The following is a 26,917-nucleotide window of genomic DNA, read 5'->3' on the forward strand; positions in this document are numbered from 1 at the left end:
GGCCACAGGGTTTAACAACCCCAAGCATTGGTTATAATCGGTCATGTACATGTACACTTGCGTGGTGGTTTCAGTGACTCGGAGTAACTGTGAAGAGCATACGTCCATCACTCCCACTCATCGTGGACACTTTAATCAACTGCAATGGAGAAACCATGCCACTTGACTCAGCAATAATGGCGACCAGTATAAAGATTCGATTTCACTGTATGCATCACGCAAAGGGCCTGCTTGTACATGTAGTTGAAGTTCTAACCATACAAGCCAGTGGTTTCTTCCCACGCGGATTTTCCAAATATACCTGCCACCAGAGACATACGAAAACATCATAAACCCACAACTTACATACAAAACTTGGCCTGAAATTTGGCCTATTGGAAGTAGTTATTTTCTGAGCTACTGTTCCGAACGGGGTATCTGATATTCATTTCTGTGAACACAAGGAAATAACCTCAAAACAAGTAACACAGGGCTGCTTAACAAGGTCAATCGAAGGTCAATCAAGGTCAATCAAAGTCAGTAGGAATACAGACTTTGGCTCACATCCCCAAAATACCCACAGATATCATAACTATTATTGATCAATATCGGTTTACCAGGGGATTTCCAAAGTAATACCAAATATAAGAGTAACACAAAGAACAAACACAGCAGTGACATCTTCGTTGGCAACAGAGTGGGAACAGTAAAGAGGCTGCATTTGTACTGTTTGTGTTTCTGAAGACCTTAAGAGACTCGGAGATGTACCTTCCTTCAGCGGTGATTCTAACACTATGCACAGGTTTGTTGAATTTATCTAACTCCTTGGAAATTTCAAAATCACGCTAAAAACAAAAGTGAGGTTATAATAACCCGAGTTCCAGACACGGACGTTTAAGAAAAAACCCTGACTTGCAATGCCTTTGTATGAAATAGAAGCCAACCAGCGGCCATTTTACCGAGCCGAATACAAATGTGCGGGTTGGCTCGTTTCTATTGACGCCAGGGAGAACTAAAGGCAGGCATTGCCGGGCAAGCTTTGTATTCGGCTCGGTAAAATGGCCGCTAGTGGATTCAACTATCTCCATAAGCTGATTAAGGGCATTGCGAGTCCAGATTTTTGTATGAACGTCCGTGGTTCCAGATTGTAAAGCTCCAAGTGCAAGTCCCAAAATTATTGGGCTTACACAGTTGCTTTCAATGTTTTTTTTTTGAATGTCGACTGTTTTGTAAGCTGAAATGTACAAGGGACTTCCTATAGAAGAAATAAATTCAAGTGTGTAGCTTTTGTGGTCAATTCCACAGATTTTAAAGAGCCAGCAATGTGGATGTAGACAGGGGTCGGGTATTAATATGCGCATTCTGTATACAACCACTGGCTACGTTATTCTGCGTCAAACTCGAAGGCCATGGACACGGTGGTAATCCGATATACATGTATGAACCATTTCCTAGGCTACAGTTCATTTCAAGCAGTGTATAACTTCCTGCCACTTGATATTGTTTTCCTGCACATTGTTCCCCACACTGCAGTCAACATGGTTGGTGCTTTCAACCTTAATCCGGCTACAATCAAAAGTGCAATGGACTTCCTCAACAACGCCCTCAACGAGGAAGGGCAGGTTAGGATTTTTTTTAGTCAAGTTGAGCCGGTTTGTTTCACGCGGATTCGTTCGCGATCAGTGACCGATGTTGGTTAACTAACACCAGCGTACATCCAACGGATACCGCCAACCAGCTTTGGGATCGTGATCGCTAGCGCTGATTGAGATCCAGTGCGAAACAAACAGGCCCTTACAGTGTATGTACAAAAATCAAGTCCTGGTCAATTAAAAGCCGACAAATGGCAGTAATTATTTCAACATTTTAAAGTACATCTACCAAACTTTGTAGACCAATGAAGCCTGGAAGGCATCCTTTATACACGTATCTCATCCTCTGAACTTGAACTGAGCGTAAAATCACTTAACTTCAATTACTAAACTTCAATAAACGTTCTCCGGCTAGGTGACAATAGGAGGACGCGCTATCAAGTACAGTGCCAAGGGTCGTGTCCACAGCATCGACGAATTGTGGGTGTATGACGGGACAGCTTGGGACATCGCCAGTGGTATTAAGGTGAAGAAACACCACTTCGATGAGCCGCAGGATGCCATCGATGCAGCAATGAAGGAGCTACTTGATAGGCTTAGGAGCGAAGGACTTTTAAAAGACGAACTCTAACAGGCTATTCGGCAATCAACTTTGCAACATCTAGCCAATGAGTAGGAATGCTTCACCCTGCCACATCGTGAGTTTGGAAACCGGCGATAAAAACTGAACTCTATTTCTGCTCTAATAAGGACAAGGAATTACAAATGAGCAAATGCACTAGTAAGCAGGAGGTCGTGGGTTTGAGTCCCACCCGAGAAAGCTTGTGAATTTTTCTGCAAGCTCTCGGATATACGTCATGTAAGGTAAAAAACCTGAATTAAAAATTCACATGGGACAACATTCATAATTAAAATGTCTTCTGAGTGATGGAGTCTAAGCAGATCTTAAACATCGACTCCAGAATCTAAGGATCAAATTGTCTAAACTGTCTTGTTATTCACATATATGACTGACCAGAATTTCAAGCGTTAAATTGTCATTTAAATAAATGTCCTTAAATTAGAGTTGGCTGTTTCCAACAGGTTCCATGCAAAGCCCCTATGGGTCAAAAAGACAATTAAGTCCTATCATTATGACAGTTCTTCTTGTGTAATCTCGGTTTTCAATTTGAAAGCAATATTCATTCCATGCAACATGTATCTACATGTATAAAGAAATAAAATTGTATGCACAATGAAAACACAGACATATCAAAATGCCCTTCGTCAAAACGTTTGATGGTCTGGCTATATTTCCTGGATGTCAGGACATATGAATTTGATCCAGAAACACAAAGTCCACTGTGCACAAACTGTTCCCAATTCAGTGTTTGAATCGCCATGAAACTACGCTTAGAATGTATGTCTGGCCTCATCTCAAGAGGCATCAAACACATCTAAATAAATGTAAATGTCCAACAACAGCATCCTGGGACCAATTTTTATAGAGCTGCTCAAGGACAAAATTTGCTTAGGCGCACGAAAACTTTGCTTAAAAAATCAGGCAACCAGCCAAAACTCCATGTGATGTATATTGTTTTGGGATCATATTTACCTGTCTTTTGGTTAGCATGAAGATCAGATAGAGTTTGAGCTGGTGACCTTTGTTTTTTAAGAAAGGCTTTTTCATGCTTAAGCAAATTTTGTGCGTAAGCAGCTCTATGAAATTGGCCCCAGATGTTAATACTGTCACTTCTTTTAAAGTTACTTGCTACGAATGTGAGACACATGTAGTTAGCCTAATACTGTAACATATCTTGCAACATCGCCAATGGTACTAACAATAACCTCCTACTGCAAAATTTGTTTAAATTCAAGCCAATAAAGAGGTTGGTATTTTTTTTCCAGGAAAAAAATCTTCTTTGCCTCCCGTTGGAGCCAAAACATGCCGTGGTGTTTTGGCTCGTCTTCCAGCATGTCCAGATCATTTCAAAGAACATTTTTCAACTGCTCATTTAAGGTACACCAAATGTTTGAATTCCATTAGACTTGTGTGCAATTCGCTTTTGGAAACTTAGGGTAAAAAAAAGTCTCTCAATATACCATTGCAGAAGCGATTTTAAAGTCTTGGGGAACTTAAGCTAACGTCCATCCAGGTCAAAAGATGTCCTTTCTGGTTCAAATATGATCCTTTCTAGGGCAAAATGAACTGGAAAACGGTCAAAATAATGCAGAAGAGAGTCCTTTTTGGACATGGAAAATGGTAAGGCCAAAATGAACACAGTTTCGGGGTTAATTTGACCTTAGGTTTTAGAATGTGCATGTAAACCTTTCACAAGGTTTTTGTGCCACAAAGGATGTTTCAAGTTCGACTAATCTTGACTTCCCTGAGTACTGTCACATTTGTGCCTTCGGAGAGAAATGTTGTGTGCAAAACCTCGTTCACAGACAACGCAAACGTAGGGTTTTTCTCCCGTGTGCACCCGTTGATGACAAGCCAGTGCGTACTTCCGCAAAAAACACTTGCCACAAGTCTGACATTTGAATGGTCTGTCATCCGTGTGAACTCCACGGCGATGGCACTTAAGAGTAGTAATGTGGGCGAAGGTACGGCCACAGATGTCACAAGCGAAGGGTCTTTCTTTGGTGTGCACCCTCGTGTGCCGCAGAAGCTGGCTTTTTCTTCGGAAGGTATCCCCACAAGTGTCGCAGAGGAATGACTTCTCATTTGAATGTGTCATCTGGTGAGTCTTAAGATTTACCATTGAAGCAAATTTTCTGCCGCAGGTTTCACAAACAAATGCCTTCTCATTAGAGTGGACTTTCTGGTGTCGCTTCAGGAGAAGGCTGTGGGTAAAGGCCTTGCCACAAAGGTCGCACACACACGATTTAACCGAGGTATGAACCCGACGGTGTTCCAAAAGTGTCTTTTTCCTCAGGAAGGCTTTATCACATGCCTCACACTTGTATGGCTTTGTCTTTTGGTGTACCCACAAGTTGTGATCCCTCAGCTGAGCCCCGTAGGTGAAATGGTTGCCACAAATCTTGCAGGCATAAGGTTTCTCTCCACTGTGGATCCTCTGGTGTGTTTTCAGGCTGCTGCTGAATGAGAAGGCTTTCCCGCAAACGTCGCACATGAATGATTTCTCCTGACTGTGGCATCCCTTGTGGTGCTCCTTCAGTCGGTATTCTCTCAGGAAACTTTTCTGGCAAATGTCACAATCAAATGTTTTGGGGTTATCCTCATGAGACACAAGGTGAGTCTTCAGGGCCACCGCAAAGGTGAACGCTTTGCCACATTCTTCACAAACGAAGGGCTTCTCACCTGTATGAGTTCTCTTGTGTTTGGTTAGACTGCTACTGCTCGTAAACCCTTTGCCGCATGTGCCACAAACGAATGGTTTTTCACCAGTGTGGACTCTTTCATGTTCTTTAAGATTTCCTTTTCTTAAGAATGACTTGTTACAAATGTCACAAACAAATGGTCTGACATTGTCATGCAACAACATATGGACACGAAGTTGCGGTTGGTAAGAGAAAGCTTTGTTGCACTTCTTGCAAACATACGGTTTCTCCCTGGTGTGAACTCTTTGATGCGTTTTTAAAATGCTCTTTGCTGAGAAGGCCCTGTTACAAACATCACAAACGAACGGTTTCTCTCCAGTATGGACCCTTCTGTGCTCAACAAGGTGACTTTCATTGGAGAAGGCCTTGTGGCAAACATCACACGAAAAAGGCTTGTTGCCACTATGAACTCTAAGATGGTGCTTCTTTAGCTTGTCTTCGGAGGAGCAAGACAAGTCACAAATCAGACAGAAGAATCCACTTTTGTTGGAGTGCACTTTATCGTGTCTCTTCAAATAACTAGCTGTTAAAAAGGCTTTGCCACACACTTCACACATGAACTGCTTCTGTTTATTGTGGGTGCTTAGGTGCTCCTTCATATGGCTCTGTTTTGAAAATGCTTTGCTGCAAACTTCACACTCAAACGGCTTAGTAATGCCATCGATATGGACTCTTTTGTGTTCTGTCAGCTGGTACCTAAACCTGAAGGATTCGCTGCAAGATTCACAGGCGTAAGGTTTTTCTCTCGTATGAGTCCTTTTATGATTATTAAGGGTTCCATTACATGAAAATCCCTTGTTACAGATGTCACAAACATACGGTTTCTCTCTGGTGTGGACTCTTTCATGCTCTTTAAGATTTCCTTTCCTCAAGAAGGCCTTGTTGCAAACTTCGCAAACAAACGGTCTAATGTTATCATGCGCCATGTGATGGACGACCAGCTGCTGTTTGAAGGTGAAAGCTTCACCGCACATCTTGCACACATGAGGCTTTTCTCCTGTGTGGGTTCTCCTGTGGTTTTTTAAAGCACTGCCACAGGACAGCCCCTTGCCGCAGATTTCACAAACGAATGGCTTCTCCCCAGTGTGGACTCGCTGGTGTTCCTTGAGGTGGCTCAATTGGGTGAAGGCTTTGTTGCACAGTTCACACTCAAATGGTCTGGACTTCTTCTCGACACTGTTAGGCTTCTGACGCTGCCTTTGTGAACCCACCTCCTTGAGGGAACACTGATGAGCCTCCAGGTAATCCTGAGAGGTGAAAGATTCATCGCAAGCATCACAATTAAGCTGCAGCATCTTGAAACAAGTTACCGGACACTTTGTGTGTACATGTACAAATCAGCCGGAAGATGAGGTTTGAAGTGAGGTGTTGAAAAGGGAAGACTCCTCAGTCCAGGACTGTCTTTACTTCTCTCAAAAACACTTGCTCTGATTGCCTTTCGCGCAAAAGAAAACCTCGCCTCAACAGTCCAAAGTCACAGTCAGTTGAGATTTTTCATGCGGGCAGTCTGATGGCATTTACCTAATAAGAACAAACCAGACATGAGAAAGTAATGGGTTATTTCTTGCATTAATTTATTTCAGTGCAGGCACCTTTCTGGTACAGTATGAATGTGGTAATTACTGTGGGGAAGAGTGATGAGACATGTAAGTTCCTTGAAGAAAAACAGTTGACTAACAAGCTTTGTCTTCAAACCTCTATTGGCCTCTCCCGCTCATATCATTGCAGTTCGAGATGTCCTTGTTTGAAGATGGTAAAATGCTGTATGAATACCTAGTCATTTCTCTGAACAACAGTGTACATGATGTATGTATATTTCGTGACTAACGACATCACTGATATCACGAAAGCCAAATTAATAAATGCAGAATCTCAAAGTGCAGTCACGGATATATCTGCATGTGTAAATGTAATTCTCGTGGGCGTGGAAATCAACTAAATTCATTAATTCCTGAGCTCTTTTTTAATAAAGTGTTGCTGAAACGTAAAAAGGAAATAAAATTGAATTAAAATTAATTACATATAGTAAATGCTACACACAATTATGTGGATGTCTGAAACATTAACCCTAACTCCCTGAGCACTTTCCTACAGGCTACAGGCTTCCTCAACCTATCAAATTCCAACATCCATCCTACCAGTACATGTAGATTGTTACTGGGGTTCTAGTACTCAACACATCAAACTCCGACCGGCCCTTGTCTGTTGAATTTTGACTGAGTGGGGGGCACATGGCCAACTGCCAAGTATGAAGAACTGGGACCGACCCACATGACCCATCCCACCAACACCGACATCTACTGTATTGCTGTGGAATATGTTCAAAAAAGTGGGGTTTTTTAGGTTACTGGTCACTGGTCACAACTACTAACCACTTGACTGTGCATTTCTACTGTTGATTTCCTTCACTCCCTTCTAAGTTATCTTTTGTTTTTCAATTATCTTTGTCTTCTTTTATGCCTTCTATGCCATGTCATGTGGCATACTATTTCCACATACATGTACTCCGTGCCTTTTGCCACCAAACCGATATCTTTCCAAAAAAACCAACACCATGGCATCACTGATTTTGTTGTTGCAAGTACATGTAGTTGGTACACTGCATAAAGGCTGTGCCTTGCACTACCCATCAAAGGTGACAAACTGCTAAAAAAAACTCAATACAGAGAGTGAAATCTGGCAGATTCCATCATAAGAAAAAGGCATATATTTGGTTCAAGCCTTTATCATGATTTTGCAATTCATCAGATATGAGCATAACCAGTAGGCCCTAGGCCCTACTTGGGCTCAATTTACCCAGGCTAAATGTATTTCAGCTTCAGTTGGCCTTTTGTTCTCAAGTTCATGACCAAAAGGAATGTTTTAAAAAAGGCAATGTGTAGACTATTGTGTGGCATGTGAAATCACAAATAGACCAAATCCGGCATTTGAAAAATACAGCAATTACACCCCGATTGATGACTCTCCACATCTACAAGTACATAATGGTGCATGTACATGTAGGCCACCTACATGTAGCATTTGCATGATATCACACGTAGGCCTATTCCACCATTTTCCTTCCAGCATACATGCACCCACGATGTGAGACCATGGAGGAAGGAGACAAACACTTGTCATTTCACCAATTTTGTGGGAACCGAAAACGTGGGGACTTCAGCGAGAATGTCCCCATAACTCAGTGGTCCATGATTTGGCTTACAAGAAATAAATGAAAGCCGACTTTGTCCCACAGCTGGCCTACGGGTAGCCCCACTAGTGTGGCACGGACTCGCACTCGTTCTCCCGATCCATCGGGAGTGATAGTCTGTGCCACTAGTGGGGCTAGCCTACGGGTATTGCTTGCCCAGGCTATGGTGAATAGTACGACTACTGTGTGCATAGTTCGACGTTAGATCATGATCATACACATCTCTCATGTCTCTGACAACCAATAAATGACATTCGTTTTTTAAATTAACTTACCAATACGAAACTATTTCGGATAATCCTGTATCACCCCGCACCTGGTAAGATGGCGCTACATGCATGTCGCGTGTACATGTATATGCGTACACAGCCTGTACTCTTCTATCATGTCTATCGATCACTGCAATAAAAGTACATGTACAGTACACGTACATAATGGCGAAGCTACGATCATTCTGGCCGGACGAGTGATCACGAACGGCAGACAGCACCTGTTTGGTCGTGTTCCCTGTTAACATCCCGTTCATATTTCAGACATTAAGGGCGTAGTCTGGTGTGAGGGTTGGTGAATTGCGATTTTTTTCCGCACATGCCCACTGCAACACGCGATGGGAAAACCGTCGCCGACTGCAGGTTAACGAGAAGGGCTAGGGCTATACGTCATGTACGTAGGCCTATAATAATCGTGGCTTTTAATAGCTGGAGGATTTTTTTTGAAGTCAGCCCAAGTATAGACCTGGAGGATTCTAAGTCTACAGCCCAAGCTTCCACGAGGAGTGAAGACTAGCTGCGTAGCTGGCTTCACACTGTTTAGGGGCAGTTTTGGAGGTGAAATCTGAGGAAGTTTGATTTGGGATACCAGCTAATTTAAGTCAAATCAACTTTATGAAGGGTACTCGCACTCTATGATCCGCACCAACCATGTCCAAAGAGGCGATTCAGAGTCCTCGATACTCTTATCGATACTCGTGGACCGTATAGCTGCCATCGACAATTGTGAAAACCAATATACAGGTTCCTCCACTTCCAAAATGCGGGAAGAATGCTCGAGGTTTTTTATGTTGAAGACACACATAAAAGATGATTTCCTCATCTTTCGCTTTCTTTTCAATTTTAGTGGTTCTTTTTTCCACTTTGTGCTGTACCCAAGTGGAAAGTGCGCGGAGTTACCTACAATCGGCCATCCAATAAATTCTTTCATTAACCCCTTTAATCACGTTTACCTTTACCTCCAATCCATGGGCGTAAATCCCGGGTGATAAGGGCGAATACACCCCCCACACACGCAACCACCCATTTTGATGGGGTGGAGGGGTGGGCTAATGAAATCATCCCCCCCCCTTTTTGAGGTGAGCAAAAAATTAAAGCAGAGTATAAAGAAGATTTTGGACTTCCCAACGACTAAAATGCATTCAATATCAATAAAAAAAATCGAAATATAGTAAAAGCCAGTAATATGTCATTTTGATGCAAGATTCTGCACGAATGTAATGTTTTACAGATGTACATCCCTATCATAAACATCGACCACTATAGAGTCACATGGAGTCACCCCAGCCCCATTTTCAAAATTTTCATGGCCGGGCAAGTCGTCCCACACCTTTCCTCCTCCACTCCCGGCCTCCTCCAATTTCAGGTACAAATTTACACCACCAATTCAATCACACACATTATAGTTGACTTGTGGTTTTTTTAATATAATTTATTAGCATTTTTACATAACAATGCAATTCAATCACTGTAGATATTCGAATCTTTGTATTGGATTTGTAAAAAAGTGAATATTTTGCCGTCGCCAGCAAAAGTTCCAATATTACAATATTCTGCCGGTAGCCTTATGGACCGGTCCATAATTTATGGAGTCAAGGCTTCCGGCAGTACCCGTCGATAGCTATTTCACCGGTTAGGTTATAACAGTGACACCGACAATATAGTGGACTGACTGAGGCCGAATCCGAAACGGACTTCCAGAGCTACGGCTAGGTCTATTGTCCACGCCTCTCCAATGGAGCAAAGACCTAGACCTGGCTCCAGACAACAGATTCGGATGCAGCCTAAGTCTCTCACCAGAACGTAGTCACTGACACTGGTGCCCGACTTGGTGTGTGCTCACAATATGAAAGGCTTGACCGTGCAATCCCCTTACGTGGCGCACCACGATGCCAACATTTTTACTGGAAAACTTCAAATTTCCTGACATGGCGCACTTTAAAACCATTTCAGAAAATCTTGCATTGCATTTAGAAGGTTATTCAAAGTCGCTAAATTCCAAAAATATAATTATTTACACTCACATACTCAATTTCTAATAGGCCCTTTTGAATAAAACTACTCCGTTACATGTATTTTGGGTGCCTTTTAAGAGTTCATTTTTGCACGAGAAAGAATATCGGAAAAATAAACTTTTTATCTGAACTTTGAAAGAGAAACAGAAACTTGAAATTTATGCACGGGAATACTAGAACTTGATCAAATTTCACTTACTATAAAAATAATTGAGATGAAATTTTGCTTTTAATACAGAAGAAAAATAAAGTGGGCCACGCTACAGGGGCCGCGCCACGTTAGGGACCATGTATGTCAACAACGACGACGTCATACATGTAAATATAGACCAATATCAGCGGAATATCGTTTCTGAACTTTTGCCGGCGACGGCAAAATATCCACTACCAAAAAAGGCCCTCAATGTTGAGTCTAACTTTTATATAACACATGCCCAAGATGTGCAGATGGTACTTACGACAGACGATTCAATGCCCATTTATAATAAAGTCCTTGGGACTTCAAAGCTAATTTTCTCCTAACAACATTCTACATTACATGTACAAGACATGGAAAGCAAAGAACAAGGCCTGAAGTACAAAACGTTACAGGAAGATACACAACACACTGCTCAACTGTACAAAATAGTCACCTTGCTCAGGTCTAGGGGTTGCTGTTCAAAGTTTGTCTTCTATGCTGAAGTCACTCTTTGGGTCACTTGGTAAACACCTCAAGGAAACACAGCTGTGTCTTGTTGTGCACTGCACCAACAGTCCCTCACAGGAGTATCAGATTGCACTTTTGTGCTGCCCAACAACTATGCTTCACTGTTTCATGTGCATCATTGTGCAGTAAACCAAATGCAGTGAAGAGGACTGCTCAAAAGACCCTGGGTCATTTTGTGCTGGCAATCTACTGTGTACACACTGAACCTGTGCATGTTTGTGTTCCATATAGAAAACGCATGCAAGAGAATGACTGTGGGCACTTATGCATATTTGTGCTGTAAAACCAATGGAGGGTTAACATATCTGTGCATTCTTACAGTATATATGTAAGTGGTGCTTTCCTAAAGAGAATTTGGTCTTTCTACAAAGTCGATAACCTCATTGTGTCTCTCCTTCATGAGCAAACTTTTTTCGATAAAATTTTAATCAAAAGGGTAACACTCCAATAGTCTCTGCTCTCTGATACATAATGGGTGGGGGGAAGAGAGATGATCAAATTTTTTCCTCCAAATCTTCATTCATCGCATTAACCTCTTCACAATCCATGCATTTAGAGGATGTATCTAAACAGGTACTGCTTCATACTATTCATGTGTTGTACGGTACTTTGGGCTTGGTTCAACTCCAGCAACATCCTTCTCAACCATAGAGTTGGAACCAACTCTATGAAAGAGTGAAAGTGTATGACTCCTTTAATATGTGGAACATCAGTTGAGCCTCCTGCACAGTCACTTACTGAAAAGATTTTCTCCGTCAGAATACTCAGGTGGAAATGTTTTCTCCACTATGGACTTTAGTCTTGAAAGCTTTCTTGCCAAATTCACATTCAAACTGCTTCTCTTTAGCATGAGTACTCCTTTCTCCTTGGTTCAGTTTAAGCATGTGATTTCTTAAATTGTGACTATGTGCACAGCCTTTGCCACAATTGGGACAAACATATGGTTTTTCCCCAGTGTGGCTCCTGCTATGTGCCACCAACGTCCAACAACAATGGCCTCTCCCCTGTGTGGGTTCTCTTGTGAGCTTTTAGTGCCCATGAACGGTAAAAACCCTTGGCGCACAATTTGCAAACAAATGGTTTGACACTGTTGTGCCCTGCCTTGTGCCTCTTAAGATGATCATAAAATGAAAAGCTGCAGTCACAAACATCACATTTGAAAGGTTTTTCCCCTGAGTGAATTCGTACATGAGTCTGCAAGTTGCCCTTTGTCGTGAAACTTTTGTCACAAAACTCGCAAACAAATGGCCTCTTGGGATTATGGGCGTTCCGGTGTTCTTGTCTTGTGTCAGGACACTCAAAAGATTTGTCACAAACATCCCCCATGTACACTGTGTTTCTGGACAGGACTCTGCAGTTCCTCACTTTCTGAAGCTCAGCTTTGTTGTCACTGGGGCCTGCTTTACCTTTTCTGTGCAGCATGAGGTGAATTTCCCGGGCACCTCGTTTTGAAAACATTTTGTCACAAATGCCACAGGGGTATCTTTCTTCCCCAGTGTCAACTCGCTGGTGTTCTTGCAGCTGCCCTGGGCTGGTGAAGGCTTCCTTGCATACTGCACATTTGAATGTTTTTTTCTTAACACGAACATTCGTCTTTACCCTCTTACACACAATATGCATTCTCTTGTGGGATGTCAGGCCACTTTGCATCTTGAAAGTTTTGTTGCACACGTCACAGGCAAACGGCCTCTCAACTGAATGGGTAACCAGGTGCATCTGAAGTTGGTAGGCAGCGATGAAGACCCTGTTGCAAATTTCACAAAGGAATGGACTAGCCTTAGACTGGGGGTTGTGACTTGGAGTGTTTCTTCTCTGTGCTATGTGACTAGAATTTGAAAAGCTCTTGTTGCAAACTTTGCACACTGATTTTCCAATATAGTCATGATCCATCTCGTGTACCTGAAGCATTACGGGAGATCTAGACCTCTCATCACAAGTACATGACCTACAAGGCGATGGTCTACTCCTGGTATGAATCTTCCTGTGGCCCTTCAAGTTACGTTTTGTCTGAAAGGATTTATCACAAGTGATACAAATATACGGTCTCTCTCCTTTGTGGGTACTCTCGTGTCGTCTAAGGTAGCTAAATGTCTTAAAGCGCTTGCTGCAAAATTTGCAAACCCGGCGTTTGGATTTGTGTTGACACATGGGCACTTTGGCAACCTTTGTGCTGGTTTTGGTTGTGACCACAACACTTCTTGCTGCACTTCTCTCTGGTTGCTGCTCAGGGAGATATGATAAACTCTGCTCTTGGCTGTTGTGCTTCAGTTTGTTGTGGATTTTACAGTGTTCCCTCAAGTGGGTCTTAGTTTTAAAAGCTTTGCCGCATGTGGAACAGAGAAATGGTTTCTCCCCCGTATGAGTTCTCTCATGGTCCAGACAATGTGATGACGATATAAAAGCCTTGTGGCAAAATCTGCATGCAAACGGTTTGATGTTGTCATGTTCCATGCGATGAACTCGAAGCACTGATGAAAATCTAAACCTTTTACAGCAAATGCCACACTTGAATGGTTTCTCTCCAGTGTGGATTCTTATATGGTCCTTTAAGACACCCGCAGTCTTGAATGCCTTCTGGCAAACGTCACACACAAAGGGTCTGATGCCTGTATGGGTCTTTGATTCATGGTACTTGAAGGTAGCCAGTGTCTTCAGGGTTACGTTGCAAACTTCACAAAAGAATGGCCCCTTCTCGGACTCCATGCTGCATCTGTCACTTTCAGACCCAGTCCTATTATCGTCCTGCTCACTCCTGTCACCGCGGTCCAACATTTTCTCGGCTGTATCGTCATCTTGATGAGCTGCCATGCCGAGTTGTCAATCTGCAAATACTGAAGAAATAAGGCAAAGAGTAACCATGGTAAACCAAGCCTCACCTCTGTCTCTAATTCATATCAAGCTCTGCTCAACAGTGTCTGCCTTGTAAGTTTGACAGTGCTCACACAACAGGCATGGCAGGAGTTAGCCCCACTACTGTAGCCAGGACACTCCTCTTGGATAAAGCACACCAGTATCCTGGCCACACTAGTGGAAAGCAGGAGTCAGGTTGGAAGTGTGGTATTGTTGATGTACCTGAAATGTGAAATGATGCCACTCTATGTGGCATACTTTGATTTTTTACCTCAAGTGCCTTGCTGCAGCAATATTTTTACCCCAGATATAAGTGAAACTCTCAACATTCCATTCCTAAATCTTGAGTTCACAGGCTTTACACAAAGTTCCAAGGAAAGTTTAGTGTAGTGCACAAAGAACTGCTTTAAATGCACCCAAAATAAGCTTTCTGCAAGTAAAATTTAAATACAATCTAGTGCACTGAGTAATCTAGTTGTACATACATGTACATGTAAACATAATTTAAATTTCCACTTATTCAGTAAATTTGTTTTTTCTAACTTGCCTATAAAAATTTTAGGGTCTTGCCGAAAAATTTGGGTCGGTTGGGAAATTCGAAGCATTGTTTTGGCCTTTGCAAATGGATTCTGCGACCATTATTTGGCTACTCAAATGCTGATGTTTTTATTAGTTGCATCTACTCCACTGCCCGCACACCCCTGAAACAGCCGCCAAACAATGTCATCATTTCCCAAGAGTTATTATTTCAGAAAAATTGTTGTTTTTCCCGTAGGAATGGTTAAAAAATGGCTGCACAGTAAATCGGGAGTTAGTAGTGCGCCTACGTACAATGGCGTAATGCAAGATGGACTGAGAGCTAGTCTACTTGCAAGGTTGGCTCCCTTTGCATGGATGCATACTCACTATTGATGTGCGATATGCACACCAACTAATGAATGAATAATTATAAAAACCCTCTTGGGTTTTCAAAATTGTCCAGACGGAAATCGGGGTGTTCATTCTCATGGCCTTACTAAAGAACAGAATAAATGATAATCAGTGGGGCGAACTGGAAATGGGGTGAAGTGGCAGACACCCACACTAACACTCCACGACATTCAGACAATAGATATCTACATGTAGTAAAGTGGCAATGCCATAGGGAGGCTCATACATTTTTCACCTATTTTTTCTGTTTTCATTTAGAAGCAACTTGGAAAGATGTCATAAGAAACATTTTGATGTAAATCTGGATGCCATCGGATTCTGCAAAGCAAAGAAAAATTGATTTGAAATGGGGATATTTCGAGATGTTTTTTGTACATGTGTAATGCAGAGCAAACTGTGGGTTTTTTGGTACACAAAAACATGAAAAATGAGTGTGGATCTTGACTGAAAAGCTTTAAATTCACATTTCCATAAAATGTTTGTTCTTAATCGAAACCGTGCCTTATTTCAATGAATGAAAAGCTGGCTTTGCTTGAAATTCCAAAAAAATTGAAATTTGAAATTAAATAGTGGCGCTACAGCCTGCGTAAAAAGACAAACTTAATCACAGTAATAAATCCTACAGTAGGCCACATCATATCATCATGATCATGAGTTCCAAATAAACAGCGCCCTCGCTCATTTATGTATCTCAAATATTCCAAAGACTCACCAAAAATACATCTATCACCACCTCCTGGCTCTCTTGAAAGCCAAAGGCGAACTTTTGGGGCTTAAGTGATATTTCCAACTTCAAAATCTGTCGAAATCCGGCCGTTTACGCTCAATACATGCATAACACTAACTTTCGATGCCTCCTACATTCAAATACAGTACGCGTGCCTAGATTTTGCTAGCGCGTTAACTCAAATGGTGCACGATATGCGGCAGCACTTTCGACCGCATGTCCGATGTAGGGTCTACAAGCTCTACAGACTCTACACAATGTTATCGAATCAAATGGTGCACGATATGCGGCAGCACTTTCGACCGCATGTCCGATGTAGGGTCTACAAGCTCTACAGACTCTACACAATGTTATCGAATACGCCCTTTGCGAGTAGACTGACGCCTACCCTCCCGCCTAACGTCTTGGGCATTGGTGTGTAATGGGCACCGTCCAACACGTGCACAATTGCTTTGGCTCATCTGGCTGAGCTGAAGGTTGCCCGCGATTTTGCCCGCGATTTCATGGAGTAAAGGGAGGCAGAAATGTTTCCACTTTGCGGTACTCCGTTCCACGATAAACTGAACGAATTTTTGGATGTTTTTTAAGAAAGCAGTTTTTCTTGATGAATTGAAAAAAAAATACACCACGGGGCATGGCCGATTATCTCGCACTTTTTGGCGCACCTCATGGATCTATGTAATTTTTACGGAAACCTCTTCAGAATGATGATAGGAAACTCAAAAATAAAATCCACAATTCCGTCGCGAACCAGTTTTAGCAAAAAACGCCACCCAAAATTTCAAATTTTCACGTTTTGGGTGCAGGAAAGTGCGACATGAAATATTACGTCATCGTTTTTACACGGCCAATCAATGAGACTTTTATGGTCCAAATTGAGGGTTTTGCCTTTCTCCAAGAAGAGTTGGATGAAGTTCCTCGAGTGTGCCGGCAGGTGGAAAAATGTGCAGGAATCGGCAGAGGCTAAAATCGTTGAAAAAGCAGAGATGAATCTCGGCTTGTCCTTCACGTCCAGTGCACACGTCATACACGCAGACATGGTAGAAGACGTAGCGCTGTCAAAGTTAGGCCTAACACTCCCGATGATCAACTCTTTAAGGTAGCCTGTTTATAGGGCAAGTATAGTTCTTTTATTTTTATAAAGCGTTTTGATACGTCCCCGTCGATAAATGCACAAGCTCACAGGAGGCAGTAGTAGTAGGCAGGAATTATTTGAGTCCATTCCTGACTTCAAAATAAATTCACGTGTTCGTCATTAAAGTAACACTGACTAAAGTCATTTAAGTGTCTGACCACCATGATCATGACCACTCTGGCTGCAACTTGTATTCTTATGCAGGGTAGGCTACAGTACAACCACAACGTACATTATACGTTTTGCTCACTTCCAGTGAATGCCTTTTAAAATTTGGAAAAAGTTTCATATAGGCCTGCAAAGTTCATTCAGTTTTGTCTTTCATAGGCCTAATCAATCAGTCCATAGAAATCAATTACAAGTCAGGAAAGTCAATATTAGCAGTGAGAGAGTACAAGCATTTTCAATGAAAACAGAATTGTATCAGACCAGTCTCATACGGTTTGTAAACAGGATGTCAAGCGAACTTTGTATATGGAACTCTTTCCTAAAACTTTTTTGCCTTGACAATGATAGGCCTTTATTGTAGTAGTCTGTCCTGTGTAGGCCCTAATATTGTAATAATATCCTATGCTACCAAATCTTTTTTTTTAACACAGGGATTTGGATACCACCAGAAAAGCTACATGTATAAACGCTTCTGTGATGTTACCTTGATAGGCCGTGCTGAACGACATCCAAAGAAGCGACCACCTGAGAGTGAAGGTGTGTACCTCTTCATTTTTGTATAGAGTCATCACTGGTTGTTGTCACAATTTCAATAGCACCGAGCATGCAGAAAAACTAACTACGTGACTTCACATGTTGTTGTTTCATAACCTGTTAGAATTGATAATCTGTGAGTTTGTTTTGTCATATATTAACAGAGACCTTTCATTACTCATGTTTGTGCGTACTTAAGTGGATGGTTTCAACTGTACAACCATTCTTTTTTTTTGTTTCATTGTTGGAAGGTCCGATCACAAGACTATATCTACTGAAATTTTAAAAAATTGGCATTTTGGAATTGTCATGTATCTGATTTGCTACTGTTCACAGAGGTTTTAAGTGCCCGCAAACAAGTTCAGTAAATCATTTGCATTTTTTGAAGCTGTTGCTACTATAGTGTCACAGTATGCTTGAGACTTTTTTATCAGATTGTATGTGATAAACACAAATACAGTGTCATCTCGCTACTCACAATCTCGCAGGTAAAATGCAGTCAGCCTATCGTAAATATCGTAGTGTGGAAACAGCTCTTCTGCGTGTTTACAATGATTTGCTATTGGCTGTTGATGAGGGTCGAGAGGCCGTTCTTGTGCTGCTTGATTATTCAGCAGCCTTTGACACAATTGATCATCATGTCTTGCTACAACGCTTACATCACCGCTTTGGCATCAACGACTCTTCCTTGGAATGGTTCACTTCATATTTTGCAAACTGTCAACAATCTGTGCTAATCAATAAGATTTCATCTCCCTCGCATAATGTTAATACCGGAGTGCCACAGGGATCTGTCCTAGGTCCACTATGCTTCACAATGTACACATCCCCACTGGAAGATCTCATCGCATCATACGGCGTCAGCTGCATGATCTACGCTGACGATATTCAACTCTACGTCACCATGACAGAGCAGCAGCGTCCTGACGTCATTCAGCGACTAGAGTCATGCCTCTCACCCATACAATCTTGGTCCACTGCCAATAAACTCAAATTGAATAGCGACAAAACTGAAGTCATCCATATCACCTCTTAGTTTAAGCACCATACTCCAATTGAAAGTCTTCGCATCTCTGACTGCTGCATCAGACCTGTCACCTGCGCCCGTGACCTTGGAACCATCATCACGTCAAACCTCCGAATGCAAAACCAGGTCAACAACATATGCCGCTCTTCTTATCTAGCTCTCCACAAGATTAGACAAATTCGAAATTTCCTTGACAAACAAACGACGGAAAAGCTTGTCCATGCTTTTATCTCCTGCCGCCTTGATTTCTGCAACAGTCTACTACACTGTATCCCCGATTCTCAAACCTCGAAACTTCAGCGCATTCAGAATTCAGCCACCAGACTTGTTACCCGTTCATCATCTAGGCAACATATAACTCCTATTCTGCGCAGCCTTCACTGGCTACCTGTCAATGAGCGAATCGTTTTCAAGATTCTACTCCTCACTCACAAGTGCATCCATGGTTCAGCACCAGCATACCTCCTTGAACTTATTCAAGTACATGTATACGAGCCACAACGCACCCTCTGTTCTAGTTCAACATTGCTGCTCAGTACACCTGTCACTCGCACTAAGACTTATGGATATCGTTCATTCAAGTATGCATCACCATCGCTGTGGAACTCTCTCCCACACCATATCAGAACTGTCAAAAATGAAAACGAATTTAAGTCACTACTTAAAACTCACCTGTTTCATTAATTGCTTTGTTTCATAATATTACTATGAAGCGCATTGAGATGTGCTATGTGATGCGCTATATAAGAAATGTGTTATTATTATTATGTGGAGTCATTTTAGATTTTAATTGAAAATTTTGGATTTTGCCTTTTCAGGAAGCCATCAAATACCCAGTCTTTAGAAGAATTGGTGACGATTTCACAGTGACGACGGAGATCATTGCAGGAGTTGAGGAGTTCGTCTGTCATCTATACAAACAGTTGGATTGTTCTGATGTGAACACTGCAAGGTACATGTTGATCTGAATTACATGTAGTGCTTTTTTCTGATGTGAAAAAAGTTAGAGAAACTATACGGCTACTTTTAGAGTGACCATCACAAAATGTCCTATTTTGTATTAGGGTATTACTTTCTTTACTTGGAATACAAAATGCTTTCAAATTAAGATTGTTTTCAGAGAATTGTATTCTATCCCAATATTCAAGTTACACAAAAATTGCTCACACTAATAAATCCGAAGGTATACATGTGCACTCAAAGTTTTCCACGAAGTCTTTATTTTCAAACATTGAGTTTGGTTGTGTTTTGCAACTAATTGAAATCTAAATAGATTCATGTAACTGATTGTTGTGCATATTCAGAAAAAATCAAGTTTCTAATCATAATTGATGCTTTTCAAGCCAAAAGACATTTCTCTCAATCTATTTGTCCAGATACAACCTGTTGCAGATGGGAACTGGGATGAAGTTATCAATGCCTCCAAACAAGGATGCCTTGTGCCTTCATGTCAAGAGGGCAAACTACCAAGCAGCCATATACAAGAGAGCCCTGGATCCGCATCCTGTGGTACCATCTCCACACGGACATGGATGGAAGGTCAACAGCGATGACATTTTCATCCACTGGATGGATCTTCCACCTGCTCCCAACAGTGTTATGGAATTAGCCCATTGTCCGTGCAAAAAAAGCCAGTGTGCCAAAGGAAAATGTAGCTGTCTTGAAAACAACTTGCTATGTACCGACTTGTGCAAATGCAGCAACTGTGAGAACATGCAAAGTGACCAGCAGTGTACTCTACCAGAGAGTGATGATTCTGATGTTGACGAGTACTCTTAATCCCTTACAGCTTTCTTCATAAATCCTGTAATCGTTCGCATGAATTAAATTTTACTCTGTCAATCCTGAAAAATTTTTGGAGCATGTTAATTGGAGGTTTACCCTCTGTCTCAGTCCTTCAAAATTATCATTTATTAGCTATCTTTGTGCTTAGGCAGGGCAAGTGGCATTCTAAAGCAGAGTGATTGCTTCCCAAATAAATTTGGGATGGATTTATATGTATGCAGGACTTGGAACATTGACAGTGGGTTTCCAAAGATAATACATTTGATGAGGATGTTTTTAGGCAAGTAGAAAAGCAATGTTCATTTAGGCCACCGTTTAGAAATGATGCCCAAGGTTTGCTTCAGACTATGACGAACCTCGAACCAAGACTAGCCGTAATGTGACTGTATGCCATCATGATAAATATCCTTAGTAGTTTGGAATAACCCTTCTGTTGTGTGAACAGAGACAATTTCACAAACCAGTTCACCAGAATTTTCTGTGTATTTATGCTAGGTTCGTATGTGACAGCGAGTATGCCATTGTGGTAAATTTCCTTATTATTTTGGGAAAGCCTTTATCTTGTGTGAACAAGAGACAATGTCGCAAACCAACTTATCAGAATTTTCTGAGTGTTTTCATGCTAGGATTGTACTAGTATTGTCTACATGTATGTAAATAATTTTGTCCTTTTGAAATGCAGTTTGGTCGGTTGTGGACTAATGAGAACATGAAGTGAGTCAGACATAAAAACTGGTACATCTTGTCATTTCAGACAAACAAGCCCCTTACTGCAAATGAACGTGCAATTTGCGAATTTAGACCAAATGATTGAAGAAATATTTAGTCTTTGCTTGATCTAGTCTGTGAATGAGACATGTACATCACCATTCATTGATATCAATATCATGATGACATTGACAGTTTTTTAGGTTTTCAGTTCAATGGGATAATTTGCCAACAGATGTCTACTTTCAGTATGGTGTTTGTGAATCATGAAGCATTCCTCTCATTTAGGTACTATGAACCTTCAGAGTTTTGGAGGTGTTACATTTGGGATATCATAATTACAAAGTACAAAACATGAATGCATTCCTGATGACTGCTAAAGTTTGTGCATGTGATAAACTCTTCCCTTTTAGATTGAATTAATCAAGAAATATTAATGTTATACAGGTAACACTGATAGTCAGTGTCAGCATGTGTATTTCAGTATACAGAAGAGCCACTTTCAATTTGAAATATGACTTGTGTTTCTAGTAATTTGGAAGCAGGTGTTTTTTCCTTATATGGAGTGAAGGTGCGGGTATATGAAGTACAACGGAATAAAAGAATTAATGAAATTTTCTTGAAAAAAGTGATAATTTACAAGAGTTTATTTATTCAAAGGGTTTCAACAAGAAATACATGTACATTTGTGTACTAGACATGTTAAAAATTAATTTAACAAGGAAATACATTTTTCAATATAAAGAGCTTGATGTTAAAGAAGAGTAAGAAAACTTCAGTGGGAATAGCATTGTGATAAATCTACCAGATACTTTGCAATCGACACTTTTGGACAAAGTTTTACTACCTCAGCAGACACTCAGTCCCTTTTCAGCAAGCAAGAGCAATACCAAAACTTTCCCCATAGAAAATGTACATGGTTTTCTAACCCCGGCCAATAGAGGGCGCCCTTTTTACATCGATAATTAAAATGCAAATATTTTAATAAATGGTGAACTTGGGATTGTGGATTTTGATCTTTTGTGATCCATAAGGTCTAAACTAACAACTGGCAGTGATTCCACTTAGATCCAAGAGGTGCGCCAAGGAAATTGATTTCCGAGCACATTTTGCTGCCGTGGCCCGTGGTCTAAACAGTTTTATAATCGATCTGATTTCATCGTTTATAGGTCAGTTTTATTTCTTTTATTTGGGGGACTTGCTCTAGGCCATTCACGATCAAGGATATTCAGTACAGACTATTCCATTGTTGTAATTTGATTTGAGAAAAAAATATTTTAAAAATGTGCTTAATATACTTAATATACTACATCATGTTTTTATTTCATTATTCACCTTGCTTCATGGAATGGCTATATGGAATGCCTATTTCTGTGTCAAAACGCCTCTCAAAGATATCCCGTTAACGTTTTTAGGATACAAGAATGCTCATTTTGCCACAATTTGTAATTAGGTGGTAATTTAGATGAAAATGTTCCCTAATGTTAAGAAATACTTTTCTTTGCAGGACTGAAAATGGCAGACCTGTAGCTACATTTAATTTCAGTAAGGGCTATATGCAATGCCTATTTCTGTGTCAAAACACCTCTCAAAGATATCCCGGTTTTTAGGATACAAGAAAGCCCATTTTGCAGATGAAAATGTACCCTACATGTTAAGAAATATTCTCCTTTTCTTTGCACGACTCAAATAAGCAGATCACTAGCCAAACTTAATTTCAGTAAGGGCTGTTTGGAATGACTATTTCTGTGTGAAAACGCCTGTGAAACATATTCCTTTTTCAGGATAAAAGAATGCTAATTTTGTCACAATTTGTAATTGCTTGATAGTTTAGACAGAAATGTAGGCCTACCCTACATGCTAAGAAATATTTTCCTTTTCCTTGCATGACTCGAACCAGCAGATCACTAGCCAAACTTAATTTCAGTAAGGGCTATATGAAATGAATATTTCTGTGTCGAAATGCCTCTGAAAGATATCCCGTTTTTAGGATACAAGAACGCTCATTTTGCCACAATTTGTAATGAAGTGTAAAAAGGAACTTCGTGAATTTTTCAGTCAACATTTATTTTGACATGCTATCTCCTTGAATATGTAAAAAAAGGAAGTGGTGTCCATACCTTTTACAGGCAGAACTTAAAGCATATTTTTTAAAATTTGAATATGCCAAATAATCTTTTAACTCTAGTATTACATGTATATCAATTGCGCAAAATAAGTCTCAGTTGAATGTCACTTGGTCCATGCATATGCCATGGTCCTTTTGCTATATTTTCTTTAATCAGCAATTTGACATATCTAACAGTAATTCAAATCAAGTTGCATAGACGTATTCTGCAGTGTAAAATGTCCTGTTAATCCTATTATTGCTCTCAGAATAAAGATCAAAAGCCACGTCGACCACTCTGATGATTTTCACCTTGTGATAATTATATTTGCGATTGGTACTTAAATTTGTGACAAATACTTAGCTGAACAAAATCTACAACTAACTCCAAACACTTGATCTTGCATTGCACAAGGATTTGTGTATTCTTGAAATGAGGATTACTTATACTCCCCTCAACTCAAATTTCAGATTGGTTGGTATAAATCTTCTCCCCATTTTTAATGCTTTGCTAATTAACACGGTATTTTATTCAATGAGAAAAGGATGGCAGTCACGCCATCGACATGTTAATTGCTGAATTTCTATACATGTAAATTTTCCGATTAATTAGTGACACGAAGCAATTACAGACTACTTCAAAGACAACATTGTCCGTCGCCTTCGCGAACAACGAGGGATCATAGAAATATTTCTATAAATCCTGAATTTGGACTGATAGTTTCTAGTTCGAGGTATTTCTTTCACCACCCCCCCCAAACAAAAAAAATTGCAGGCCTATTTTAAATTTGGATAGAGGAGGGCAGCTACGTTCAGAGCTTAGCGCAGAGTTTTAATATTACATTGGGGGTGTCATTGGGAAAGGCTGATAAAAGACTATCGGGCTAACCCCCATAAAACTGAAACGAAAAGTGATCTGCTGGCCATAATCTTTAATTCACATTGAAAAAAAGAGGCCAATCTTTTCCGTATAGAGTCAACAGGCGGAGCTATTTCGGTCTGAATTTACACTGTTTCCTACATGGGTGCGTATGTGATAGTGCAACCTGTCAACTTGCGGCTCCCATGGCAGCAGACCAAAAGGGGGCGTCTTGTCTTTTTTTGTGAGATATTTACCAGTTTAAAAAAATGGCGTTATTTTTTTGGTCTGCGGAAGTTGTCAACAAATAAAGATTACTGCCAAATTTCAGAGTAATGTTCACCGTCCATCTCGTGTTGGGTTCGTGTAGGGTTTTTTGCACAGTGTTTCACAGTGTAGAGTTTGTGGATCTCGGCCTCGCCCAAAAAATACACAATTTACCTGGTGTGCACGACTCAATGGAGTAGGGTTTGCCACTCTCGTGTAGGATTCGTGTAGGGTTTTTTGTACAGTGTCTTATGGTGTAGGGTTTGGTTATCTCGGCCTCGCCAAAAAATACACAATTTACCTGGTGTGCACGACTCAATGGAGTAGGGTTTTCTACGCTCGTGTAGGATTCGTGTAGGGTTTTTTGTACAGTGTCTTATGGTGTAGGGTTTGGGGATCTCGGCCTCGCCCAAAAAATACAAGATTTACCTGGTGTGCACGACTCAATGGAGTAGGGTTTTCTACGCTCGTGTAGGATTCGTGTAGGGTTTTTTGTACAGTGTCTTATGGTGTAGGGTTTGGTTATCTCGGCCTCGCCAAAAAATACACAATTTACCTGGTGTGCACGACTCAATGGAGTAGGGTTTGCCACTCTCGTGTAGGATTCGTGTAGGGTTTTTTGTACAGTGTCTTATGGTGTAGGGTTTGGTTATCTCGGCCTCGCCAAAAAATACACAATTTACCTGGTGTGCACGACTCAATGGAGTAGGGTTTTCTACGCTCGTGTAGGATTCGTGTAGGGTTTTTTGTACAGTGTCTTATGGTGTAGGGTTTGGGGATCTCGGCCTCGCCCAAAAAATACAAGATTTACCTGGTGTGCACGACTCAATGGAGTAGGGTTTTCTACTCGTGTAGGATTCGTGTAGGGTTTTTTGTACAGTGTCTTATGGTGTAGGGTTTGGGGATCTCGGCCTCGCCCAAAAAATACAAGATTTACCTGGTGTGCACGACTCAATGGAGTAGGGTTTTCTACTCTCGTGTAGGATTCGTGTAGGGTTTTTTGTACAGTGTCTTATGGTGTAGGGTTTGGGGATCTCGGCCTCGCCCAAAAAATACAAGATTTACCTGGTGTGCACGACTCAATGGAGTAGGGTTTTCTACGCTCGTGTAGGATTCGTGTAGGGTTTTTTGTACAGTGTCTTATGGTGTAGGGTTTGGGGATCTCGGCCTCGCCCAAAAAATACAAGATTTACCCGGTGTGCACGACTCAATGGAGTAGGGTTTTCTACGCTCGTGTAGGATTCGTGTAGGGTTTTTTGTACAGTGTCTTATGGTGTAGGGTTTGGTTATCTCGGCCTCGCCAAAAAATACAAGATTTACCTGGTGTGCACGACTCAATGGAGTAGGGTTTTCTACGCTCGTGTAGGATTCGTGTAGGGTTTTTTGTACAGTGTCTTATGGTGTAGGGTTTGGGGATCTCGGCCTCGCCCAAAAAATACAAGATTTACCTGGTGTGCACGACTCAATGGAGTAGGGTTTTCTACGCTCGTGTAGGATTCGTGTAGGGTTTTTTGTACAGTGTCTTATGGTGTAGGGTTTGGGGATCTCGGCCTCGCCAAAAAATACAAAATTTACCCGGTGTGCACGACTCAATGGAGTAGGGTTTTCCTCAATATCTTCTGGTGTAGCCTAGGACTTTGTGTTCAGATATGTATGTGATGTACATGTACGGTATATACATGTACATGACGTATCACAGCATTCTCTGTTCAGCTTGATCTATTGCTGTTCAGAACTGTATTGGTTTGAGTGAACAAATTCTTCATCTGCACACAGCATATGTGTAGGGTGAGTAGGGTTTTGTAGGCCCTACAGAAAACATGTGGTCAAAAATGTTACCGCATATCGTGCAGGGTATCCGTTGGGGTCACATAATGCGCCACATGGGTACAGTCCACTAATTCAAGCCCCATTGGAAACAGTGTAAAGTCAGCACTGTTCAGGGCCCAATAACTTGACATGCACGCCAACATCCCGGAGATTTCTGAAACACAAATGATATTCTTGTCTGGTCACTAATCTTTCAATTTCTTTTCAATTTTTTGTGGGTTAACCAATTACAATTTTAATCATTCCCACTACACAAATTCACCCCCAAAAAGTGATTTTTCCGAAGACTGATTGAAGCCATTTTTCAAATGGCAACCTTCAACTTTCTCGGTCACTTAGGACCATTTTCCAACCGTAGTTTTTAGCCATTCTGCTCTCATATGAAAGCTCAAAGACCCAGGGAGTTGATCCTGGCAAAGATTTACACAATCTCACCATTTGGGGGCCAAACAATCTCCTTGACTTTTAATGCTAATGAGCTGGCCAGAAATTCTCACTTGAACGTCGCGTGGCTTGCCAGACTTCGATGTACATGCATGTACAGTGTATATACAGGTAATGATATTATGTAGAGTATGTGGGCTATTAAATGCATGATAAATAAATGAACTTGAAGTAAAGTCAACTGACACTGTTACCAGACCCTGAAAATTATATGCTGTACCTTTGGCTCTCTATTTGTCGTTGTCTTGAAATGTTGGAGCAAATTTCGAGCAAGATCGCTCAAGATCTTTCCGATGGTAGCTGCATTTCTCCATGATCCTACCATGATCCTACCTCCATGCTTGTACATGTACATAATGTAATATACATGTACACGTACAGTACATGTACTGTACGTGTTCATGTACATGTGTACGTGCTATAGCGGGCGAGCACGGCGCGCATCTTCGTTCTCAATAGAGAGCGCCTTCG

At 41.1% G+C, this 26,917-nt stretch overlaps 4 protein-coding genes across 8 annotated transcripts; 2 read left to right on the forward strand and 2 right to left on the reverse strand.

Moving 5' to 3' along the window:
- Positions 1–452: 452 nt before the first annotated feature.
- Positions 453–2,828, forward strand: LOC110978263 (uncharacterized). The gene is made up of 3 exons (XM_087129661.1): positions 453–781; positions 1,513–1,601; positions 1,987–2,828. The coding sequence occupies exons 1-3, from the start codon at positions 742–744 to the stop codon at positions 2,200–2,202; spliced, it is 345 nt and encodes a 114-aa protein (XP_086985787.1). The 5' UTR covers positions 453–741; the 3' UTR covers positions 2,203–2,828.
- Positions 2,544–8,577, reverse strand: LOC110978259 (uncharacterized). 2 transcript variants are annotated; one of them, XM_087149157.1, is made up of 3 exons: positions 8,361–8,577; positions 7,034–7,203; positions 2,544–6,416 (listed from the first exon to the last, which is right to left on the reverse strand). In XM_087149157.1, the coding sequence occupies exon 3, from the start codon at positions 6,188–6,190 to the stop codon at positions 3,923–3,925; it is 2,268 nt and encodes a 755-aa protein (XP_087005283.1). In that variant the 5' UTR covers positions 6,191–6,416; positions 7,034–7,203; positions 8,361–8,577; the 3' UTR covers positions 2,544–3,922. The 2 variants fall into 2 exon arrangements, with proteins under 2 accessions (XP_087005283.1, XP_022088791.2); XM_022233099.2 differs by lacking the exon at positions 7,034–7,203.
- A 1,198-nt stretch (positions 8,578–9,775) lies between these two features.
- Positions 9,776–26,869, reverse strand: LOC110978260 (uncharacterized). Of its 2 annotated transcripts, none has more exons than XM_087149177.1 (2): positions 26,667–26,869; positions 9,776–13,906 (listed from the first exon to the last, which is right to left on the reverse strand). In XM_087149177.1, exon 2 carries the CDS (start codon positions 13,881–13,883, stop codon positions 12,042–12,044), a length of 1,842 nt encoding a protein of 613 aa, XP_087005303.1. In that variant the 5' UTR covers positions 13,884–13,906; positions 26,667–26,869; the 3' UTR covers positions 9,776–12,041. The 2 variants fall into 2 exon arrangements, with proteins under 2 accessions (XP_087005303.1, XP_022088793.2); XM_022233101.2 differs by lacking the exon at positions 26,667–26,869 and adding an exon at positions 15,568–15,756.
- On the forward strand, positions 15,953–21,567 carry LOC147799896 (uncharacterized). Of its 3 annotated transcripts, none has more exons than XR_015428411.1 (4): positions 15,953–16,681; positions 17,317–17,422; positions 19,265–19,398; positions 19,823–21,567. XR_015428411.1 is itself a non-coding variant. In XM_087149205.1 (3 exons), exons 1-3 carry the CDS (start codon positions 18,561–18,563, stop codon positions 20,223–20,225), a joined length of 549 nt encoding a protein of 182 aa, XP_087005331.1. In that variant the 5' UTR covers positions 18,147–18,560; the 3' UTR covers positions 20,226–21,567. The 3 variants fall into 3 exon arrangements, 1 of the variants encoding a protein (XP_087005331.1); XR_015428410.1 differs by having other exon boundaries at positions 15,965–16,697; XM_087149205.1 differs by lacking the exons at positions 15,953–16,681; positions 17,317–17,422 and adding an exon at positions 18,147–18,572.
- Positions 26,870–26,917: the final 48 nt, after the last annotated feature.

This window comes from Acanthaster planci, linkage group LG02 (genome assembly GCF_054643075.1).
Source record: "Acanthaster planci isolate LZ-2023a linkage group LG02, COTS_SCS, whole genome shotgun sequence".
NCBI classification, from domain to species: Eukaryota; Metazoa; Echinodermata; class Asteroidea; order Valvatida; family Acanthasteridae; genus Acanthaster; species Acanthaster planci.

Bases quoted from the DNA above. Each gene is read 5' to 3' on its own strand.
- LOC110978263 (XM_087129661.1), top strand. From the start codon at position 742: ATGTACCTTCCTTCAGCGGTGATTCTAACACTATGCACAG. The intron at 782-1,512 runs GTTTGTTGAATT...CCCACACTGCAG, and splicing joins GATTCTAACACTATGCACAG to TCAACATGGTTGGTGCTTTC. The intron at 1,602-1,986 runs GTTAGGATTTTT...TTCTCCGGCTAG, and splicing joins CCCTCAACGAGGAAGGGCAG to GTGACAATAGGAGGACGCGC.
- LOC110978259 (XM_022233099.2), bottom strand. From the start codon at position 6,190: ATGCTGCAGCTTAATTGTGATGCTTGCGATGAATCTTTCACCTCTCAG.
- LOC110978260 (XM_087149177.1), bottom strand. From the start codon at position 13,883: ATGGCAGCTCATCAAGATGACGATACAGCCGAGAAAATGTTGGACCGC.
- LOC147799896 (XM_087149205.1), top strand. The intron at 19,399-19,822 runs GTACATGTTGAT...CTATTTGTCCAG, and splicing joins TCTGATGTGAACACTGCAAG to ATACAACCTGTTGCAGATGG.